Source organism: Salvelinus fontinalis, chromosome 6 (assembly GCF_029448725.1).
Source record: "Salvelinus fontinalis isolate EN_2023a chromosome 6, ASM2944872v1, whole genome shotgun sequence".
NCBI lineage: Eukaryota > Metazoa > Chordata > Actinopteri > Salmoniformes > Salmonidae > Salvelinus > Salvelinus fontinalis.
In genome coordinates, this window is record NC_074670.1 from 84,128,712 (window position 1) to 84,137,736 (window position 9,025).

The 9,025-nt window shown below is 53.1% G+C and overlaps 1 protein-coding gene across 3 annotated transcripts in view; it reads left to right on the forward strand.

Moving 5' to 3' along the window:
• The window catches only part of pdlim7 (PDZ and LIM domain 7), a 99,894-nt gene extending 91,721 nt beyond the window's left edge, over window positions 1-8,173 (forward strand). For all 3 annotated transcript variants that reach the window (XM_055927866.1, XM_055927868.1, XM_055927867.1), the window contains 2 exons: window positions 3,958-4,073; window positions 7,857-8,173. In XM_055927866.1, the coding sequence (XP_055783841.1) occupies window positions 3,958-4,073; window positions 7,857-7,943 (203 nt within the window). In that variant the 3' untranslated portion in view covers window positions 7,944-8,173. The remainder of the gene's footprint in view (window positions 1-3,957; window positions 4,074-7,856) is intronic.
• Window positions 8,174-9,025: the final 852 nt, after the last annotated feature.

Consider the following 9,025-nt stretch of genomic DNA (forward strand, 5'->3'; position numbering starts at 1 on the left):
CTGTGGAGCAATCTGCCCTCCTCCTCCCTTCACTACTGTGAAGCAATCTGCCCTCCTCCTCTCTCCTCCCTTCACTACTGTGAAGCAATCTGCCCTCCTCCTCTCTCCTCCCTTCACTACTGTGAAGCAATCTGCCCTCCTCCTCTCTCCTCCCTTCACTACTGTGAAGCAATCTGCCCTCCTCCTCTCTCCTCCCTTCACTACTGTGAAGCAATCTGCCCACCTCCTCTCTCCTCCCTTCACTACTGTGAAGCAATCTGCCCTCCTCCTCCCTTCACTACTGTGGAGCAATCTGCCCACCTCCTCTCTCCTCCCTTCACTACTGTGGAGCAATCTGCCCACCTCCTCTCTCCTCCCTTCACTACTGTGGAGCAATCTGCCCTCCTCCTCTCTCCTCCCTTCACTACTGTGGAGCAATCTGCCCACCTCCTCTCTCCTCCCTTCACTACTGTGGAGCAATCTGCCCACCTCCTCTCTCCTCCCTTCACTACTGTGGAGCAATCTGCCCACCTCCTCTCTCCTCCCTTCACTACTGTGGAGCAATCTGCCCTCCTCCTCTCTCCTCCCTTCACTACTGTGGAGCAATCTGCCCACCTCCTCTCTCCTCCCTTCACTACTGTGGAGCAATCTGCCCTCCTCCTCTCTCCTCCTTCACTACTGTGGAGCAATCTGCCCTCCTCCTCTCTCCTCCTTCACTACTGTGGAGCAATCTGCCCTCCTCCTCTCTCCTCCTTCACTACTGTGGAGCAATCTGCCCTCCTCCTCTCTCCTCCCTTCACTACTGTGGAGCAATCTGCCCTCCTCCTCTCTCCTCCCTTCACTACTGTGGAGCAATCTGCCCTCCTCCTCTCTCCTCCTTCACTACTGTGGAGCAATCTGCCCTCCTCCTCCCTTCACTACTGTGGAGCAATCTGCCCTCCTCCTCTCTCCTCCTTCACTACTGTGGAGCAATCTGCCCTCCTCCTCTCTCCTCCCTTCACTACTGTGAAGCAATCTGCCCACCTCCTCTCTCCTCCCTTCACTACTGTGAAGCAATCTGCCCTCCTCCTCCCTTCACTACTGTGAAGCAATCTGCCCTCCTCCTCTCTCCTCCCTTCACTACTGTGGAGCAATCTGCCCACCTCCTCTCTCCTCCTTCACTACTGTGGAGCAATCTGCCCACCTCCTCTCTCCTCCTTCACTACTGTGGAGCAATCTGCCCTCCTCCTCTCTCCTCCTTCACTACTGTGGAGCAATCTGCCCACCTCCTCTCTCCTCCCTTCACTACTGTGGAGCAATCTGCCCACCTCCTCTCTCCTCCCTTCACTACTGTGGAGCAATCTGCCCACCTCCTCTCTCCTCCCTTCACTACTGTGGAGCAATCTGCCCTCCTCCTCTCTCCTCCCTTCACTACTGTGGAGCAATCTGCCCACCTCCTCTCTCCTCCCTTCACTACTGTGGAGCAATCTGCCCACCTCCTCTCTCCTCCCTTCACTACTGTGGAGCAATCTGCCCACCTCCTCTCTCCTCCCTTCACTACTGTGGAGCAATCTGCCCTCCTCCTCTCTCCTCCCTTCACTACTGTGGAGCAATCTGCCCACCTCCTCTCTCCTCCCTTCACTACTGTGGAGCAATCTGCCCTCCTCCTCTCTCCTCCCTTCACTACTGTGGAGCAATCTGCCCTCCTCCTCTCTCCTCCTTCACTACTGTGGAGCAATCTGCCCTCCTCCTCTCTCCTCCTTCACTACTGTGGAGCAATCTGCCCTCCTCCTCTCTCCTCCTTCACTACTGTGGAGCAATCTGCCCTCCTCCTCTCTCCTCCCTTCACTACTGTGGAGCAATCTGCCCTCCTCCTCTCTCCTCCCTTCACTACTGTGGAGCAATCTGCCCTCCTCCTCTCTCCTCCTTCACTACTGTGGAGCAATCTGCCCTCCTCCTCTCTCCTCCCTTCACTACTGTGAAGCAATCTGCCCTCCTCCTCTCTCCTCCTTCACTACCTGCAGCAACATCACTGATGTCCTCCCTTCACTACCTGCAGCAACATCCCTGATGTCCTCCTTCACTACCTTTAGCAACATCACTGATGTCCTCCTTCACTACCTGCAGCAATTTCCCTGATGTCCTCCTTCACTACCTTTAGCAACATCACTGATGTCCTCCTTCACTACCTGCAGCAATTTCCCTGATGTCCTCCTTCACTACCTTTAGCAACATCACTGATGTCCTCCTTCACTCCCTGCAGCAACATCTCTGATGTCCTCCTTCACTACCTGCAGCAACATCACTGATGTCCTCCCTTCACTACCTGCAGCAACATCCCTGATGTCCTCCTTCACTACCTGCAGCAACATCCCTGATGTCCTCCTTCACTACCTGCAGCAACATCACTGATGTCCTCCCTTCACTACCTGCAGCAACATCCCTGATGTCCTCCTTCACTACCTTTAGCAACATCACTGATGTCCTCCTTCACTCCCTGCAGCAACATCTCTGATGTCCTCCTTCACTACCTGCAGCAACATCACTGATGTCCTCCCTTCACTACCTGCAGCAACATCCCTGATGTCCTCCTTCACTACCTGCAGCAACATCCCTGATGTCCTCCTTCACTACCTGCAGCAACATCACTGATGTCCTCCTTCACTACCTGCAGCAACATCACTGATGTCCTCCCTTCACTACCTGCAGCAACATCCCTGATGTCCTCCTTCACTACCTGCAGCAACATCACTGATGTCCTCCCTTCACTACCTGCAGCAACATCCCTGATGTCCTCCTTCACTACCTGCAGCAACATCCCTGATGTCCTCCTTCACTACCTGCAGCAACATCACTGATGTCCTCCCTTCACTACCTGCAGCAACATCCCTGATGTCCTCCTTCACTACCTGCAGCAACATCTCTGATGTCCTCCTTCACTACCTGCAGCAACATCCCTGATGTCCTCCTTCACTACCTTTAGCAACATCCCTGATGTCCTCCTTCACTACCTGCAGCAACATCCCTGATGTCCTCCTTCACTACCTTTAGCAACATCCCTGATGTCCTCCTTCACTACCTGCAGCAATTTCCCTGATGTCCTCCTTCACTACCTGCAGCAACATCCCTGATGTCCTCCTTCACTACCTGCAGCAACATCCCTGATGTCCTCCTTCACTACCTGCAGCAATTTCCCTGATGTCCTCCTTCACTACCTGCAGCAACATCCCTGATGTCCTCCTTCACTACCTGCAGCAACATCCCTGATGTCCTCCTTCACTACCTGCAGCAATTTCCCTGATGTCCTCCTTTACTACCTGCAGCAATTTCCCTGATGTCCTCCTTCACTTTCTTTCTTTCTTATTTGATCCTTTGCTGATCTTCTACAGACCAAAACCTTACAGGGGAAAAAACGTTTTGCTGATGAATATGGTAACTCTTAACCCCTCTCTCTCCTCCACCCCCCCTCTCTCTCCTCCACCCCCCCTCTCTCTCCTCCACCCCCCCCTCTCTCTCCTCCACCCCCCCTCTCTCTCCTCCTGCCACCCCTCTCTCTCCTCCACGCCCCCCCCTCTCTCCTCCGCCCCCCCTCTCCCTCCTCCACCCCCCCTCTCTCTCCTCCACCCCCCCTCTCCCTCCTCCACCCCCCTCTCCCTCCTCCACCCCCCCTCTCTCCTCCACCCCCTCTCTCTCCTCCACCCCCCCTCTCTCTCCTCCACCCCCCCTCTCTCTCCTCCACTTCCCTGCTCCCTCGCCCTCCTCCACCCCCTCTCTCTCCTCCACCCCCCCTCTCTCTCCTCCACCCCCCCTCTCTCTCCTCCACCCCCCCTCTCTCTCCTCCACCCCCCCTCTCCCTCCTCCACCCCCCTCTCCCTCCTCCACCCCCCCTCTCTCCTCCACCCCCTCTCTCTCCTCCACCCCCCCTCTCTCTCCTCCACCCCCCCTCTCTCTCCTCCACCCCCCCTCTCTCTCCTCCACCCCCCCTCTCTCTCCCTGCAGATTATGAGAAGATGTTTGGTACTAAGTGTCACGGCTGTGACTTTAAGATCGACGCTGGGGACCGCTTCCTAGAGGCCTTGGGATACAGCTGGCACGACACCTGCTTCGTCTGCGCTGTAAGTCACTCTCCTGATTCACCTGGACCTCTGTCTACCTCACCTCTAACTACAGTTGAAGTCGGAAGTTTACGTACACTTAGGTTGGAGTCATTAAAACTAATTTTTCAACCACTCCACAAATTTCTTGTTATTTAACAAACTATAGTTTTGTCAAGTAGGATATGACATCTACTTTGTGCATGATTACAAGTCATTTTTCCAACATTTGTTTACAGATAGATTATTTCAGTTATAATTCACTGTATCACACTTCCAGTGGGTCAGAAGTTTACATACACTAAGTTGACTGTGTCTTTAAACAGCTTGGGACATTCCAGAAAATGATGTCATGGCTTTAGAAGCTTCTGATAGGCTAATTGACATCATTTGAGTCAATTGGAGGTTTACCTGTGGATGTATTTCAAGGCCTACCTTCAAACTCAGTGCCTCTTTGCTTGACATCATGGGAAAATTAAAAGAAATCAGCCAAGACCTCAGAAAATAAAATTGTAGACCTCCACAAGTCTGGTTCATCCTTGGGAGCAAATTCCAAATGCCTGAAGGTACCACGTTCATCTGTACCAACAATAGTACGCAAGTATAAACACCATGGGACCACGCAGCCGTCATACCGCTCAGGAAGGAGACCCGTTCTGTCTCCTAGAGATGAACGTACTTTGGTGTGAAAAGTGCAAATCAATCCCAGAACAACAGCAAAGGACCTTGTGAAGATGCTGGAGGATACAGGTACAAAAGTATCTATATCCACAGTAAAACGAGTCCTATATCGACATAACCTGAAAGGCCGCTCAGCAAGGAAGAAGCCACTGCTCCAAACCGCCATAAAAAGACAGACTACGGTTTGGACAACAAAGTTAAGGTATTGGAGTGGCCATCACAAAGTACGGACCTCAATCCTATAGAAAATGTGTGGGAAGAACTGAAAAAGCGTGTGTGAGCAAGGAGGCCTACAAACCTGACTCAATTACACCAGCTCTGTCAGGAGGAATGGGCCACAATTCACCCAACTTATTGTGGGATGCTTATGGAAGGCTACCTGAAACATTTGACCCAAGTTAAACAATTTAAAGGCAATGCTACCAAATACTAATTGAGTGTATGTAAACTTCTGACCCACTGGGAATGTGATGAAAGAAATAAAAGCTGAAATAAATCATTCTCTCAACTATTATTCCGACATTTCACATTCTTAAAATAAAGTGGTGATCCTAACTGACCTAAGACAGGACATTTTTACTAGGATTAAATGTCAGGAATTGTGAAAAACTGAGTTTAAATGTATTTGGCTCAGCTGTATGTAAACTTCCGACTTCAACTGTACCTTCGTCTCTGCCTGTCTCTGTTATGTCTCACCCCAGTCTCTCTGCCTGTCTCTGTTATGTCTCTCTGCCTGTCTCTGTTATGTCTCTCTACCTGTCTCTGTTATGTCTCTCTGCCTGTCTCTGTTATGTCTCACATCAGTCTCTCTACCTGTCTCTGTTATGTCTCTCTACCTGTCTCTGTTATGTCTCACCTCAGTCTCTCTGCCTGTCTCTGTTATGTCTCACATCAGTCTCTCTACCTGTCTCTGTTATGTCTCTCTACCTGTCTCTGTTATGTCTCACCTCAGTCTCTCTACCTGTCTCTGTTATGTCTCACCTCAGTCTCTCTACCTGTCTCTGTTATGTCTCACATCAGTCTCTCTACCTGTCTCTGTTATGTCTCTCTACCTGTCTCTGTTATGTCTCACCTCAGTCTCTCTGCCTGTCTCTGTTATGTCTCTCTGCCTGTCTCTGTTATGTCTCACCTCAGTCTCTCTACCTGTCTCTGTTATGTCTCTCCTCAGTCTCTCTGCCTGTCTCTGTTATGTCTCACCTCAGTCTCTCTGCCTGTCTCTGTTATGTCTCTCCTCAGTCTCTCTGCCTGTCTCTGTTATGTCTCTCTGCCTGTCTCTGTTATGTCTCTCCTCAGTCTCTCTGCCTGTCTCTGTTATGTCTCTCTACCTGTCTCTGTTATGTCTCACCTCAGTCTCTCTGCCTGTCTCTGTTATGTCTCTCTGCCTGTCTCTGTTATGTCTCTCCTCAGTCTCTCTGCCTGTCTCTGTTATGTCTCTCCTCAGTCTCTCTGCCTGTCTCTGTTATGTCTCTCTACCTGTCTCTGTTATGTCTCACCTCAGTCTCTCTGCCTGTCTCTGTTATGTCTCTCTACCTGTCTCTGTTATGTCTCACATCAGTCTCTCTGCCTGTCTCTGTTATGTCTCTCTGCCTGTCTCTCCTCAGTCTCTCTGCCTGTCTCTGTTATGTCTCTCCTCAGTCTCTCTGCCTGTCTCTGTTATGTCTCTCCTCAGTCTCTCTGCCTGTCTCTGTTATGTCTCTCTGCCTGTCTCTCCTCAGTCTCTCTGCCTGTCTCTGTTATGTCTCTCCTCAGTCTCTTTTGCCTGTCTCTGTTATGTCTCTCCTCAGTCTCTCTACCTGTCTCTGTTATGTCTCACCCCAGTCTCTCTGCCTGTCTCTGTTATGTCTCTCTGCCTGTCTCTGTTATGTCTCACCTCAGTCTCTCTGCCTGTCTCTGTTATGTCTCTCTGCCTGTCTCTGTTATGTCTCACCTCAGTCTCTCTGCCTGTCTCTGTTATGTCTCAGCCCAGTCTCTCTGCCTGTCTCTGTTATGTCTCTCTGCCTGTCTCTGTTATGTCTCTCTGCCTGTCTCTGTTATGTCTCTCTGCCTGTCTCACCTCAGTCTCTCTGCCTGTCTCTGTTATGTCTCACCTCAGTCTCTCTGCCTGTCTCTGTTATGTCTCAGCCCAGTCTCTCTGCCTGTCTCTGTTATGTCTCTCTGCCTGTCTCTGTTATGTCTCACCTCAGTCTCTCTACCTGTCTCTGTTATATCTCTCTGCCTGTCTCTGTTATGTCTCTCTGCCTGTCTCTGTTATGTCTCTCTGCCTGTCTCTGTTATGTCTCTCTGCCTGTCTCTGTTATGTCTCTCTGCCTGTCTCTGTTATGTCTCTCTGCCTGTCTCTCCTCAGTCTCTCTGCCTGTCTCTGTTATGTCTCTCCTCAGTCTCTCTGCCTGTCTCTGTTATGTCTCTCTTCAGTCTCTCTGCCTGTCTCTGTTATGTCTCTCTGCCTGTCTCTCCTCAGTCTGTCTGCCTGTCTCTCCTCAGTCTCTCTGCCTGTCTGTTATGTCTCTCCTCAGTCTCTCTACCTGTCTCTGTTATGTCTCTCTGCCTGTCTCACCTCAGTCTCTCTGCCTGTCTCTGTTATGTCTCACCCCAGTCTCTCTGCCTGTCTCTGTTATGTCTCTCTGCCTGTCTCTGTTATGTCTCTCTGCCTGTCTCTGTTATGTCTCACATCAGTCTCTCTGCCTGTCTCTGTTATGTCTCTCCTCAGTCTCTCTACCTGTCTCTGTTATGTCTCTCTGCCTGTCTCTCCTCAGTCTCTCTGCCTGTCTGTTATGTCTCACATCAGTCTCTCTGCCTGTCTCTGTTATGTCTCACATCAGTCTCTCTGCCTGTCTCACCTCAGTCTCTCTGCCTGTCTCTGTTATGTCTCTCCTCAGTCTCTCTGCCTGTCTCTGTTATGTCTCACCCCAGTCTCTCTGCCTGTCTCTGTTATGTCTCTCTGCCTGTCTCTGTTATGTCTCACATCAGTCTCTCTGCCTGTCTCTGTTATGTCTCTCCTCAGTCTCTCTGCCTGTCTCTGTTATGTCTCTCCTCAGTCTCTCTGCCTGTCTCTTTTATGTCTCACCTCAGTCTCTCTGCCTGTCTCTTTTATGTCTCACCTCAGTCTCTCTCTCTCCATCCCAGTTCTGCCAGATCAACCTGGAAGGGAAGACGTTCTACTCTAAGAAGGATAAGCCGCTGTGTAAAGGTCATGCCTTCGCTCCCGTCTGAGAGGGAGGGGGAGGTGGTTCAGAGGGGACAGGAACCCCCTCCCCATCTGAACCCTGAAGACCCTCAGTATCACGCAGCTCCAGCTACTCTCCACTCCACTGCAAACCAGACAGCTGTTCAGATCCTCACTATCGCTCAGCTACAGATGTGTTCAGATATACTTCTATCCCTGGACTTTTCAAATGCATCCGGTGCTGCTCTCTCCCACTGACTCCCCCCCTCCAACTGACCCACCCCCCCCCCCCCCCCCACTGGCTCCCTCCCACTGGCTCTCTCCCACTGGCCGCCCCCCCCCCCCCACTGGCTCCCTCCCACTGGCTCTCTCCCACTGCCACCCCCCCTCCCACTGCCCCCCCCCTCGCACTGCCCCCCCCCTCCCACTGCCCCCCCCCTCCCACTGCCCCCCCCCTCCCACTGCCCCCCGCCTCCCACTGCCCCCCCCCCCCCCTCCCACTGGCTCCCCCCCCCTTCCACTGGCCCCTCCAACAGGCTCCCCCCCACTTCCACTGCCCCCCCCCCTCCCACTGGCTCCCCCCCCCTCCCACTGACTCCCTCCCACTGACTCCCTCCCACTGACTCCCCCCCACTGACTCCCCCCCTCCCACTGACTCCCTCCCACTGACTCCCTCCCACTGACTCCCTCCCACTGACTCTCTCCCACTGACTCTCTCCCACTGACTCTCTCCCACTGACTCCCCCCCACTGACTCCCCCCCTCCCACTGACTCTCTCCCACTGACTCCCTCCCACTGACTCCCCCCACTGACTCCCCCCCTCCCACTGACTCTCTCCCACTGACTCCCCCCCTCCCACTGACTCCCCCCCTCCCACTGACTCCCCCCCTCCCACTGACTCCCTCCCACTGACTCCCTCCCACTGACTCCCTCCCACTGACTCCCCCCCCTCCCACTGACTCCCCCCCCCCTCCCACTGACTCCCCCCCACTGACCCCCCCCCCCCTCCCACTGACTCCCCCCCACTGACTCCCCCCCTCCCACTGACTCCCTCCCACTGACTCCCCCCCACTGACTCCCCCCCTCCCACTGACTCTCTCCCACTGACTCTCTCCCACTGACTCTCTCC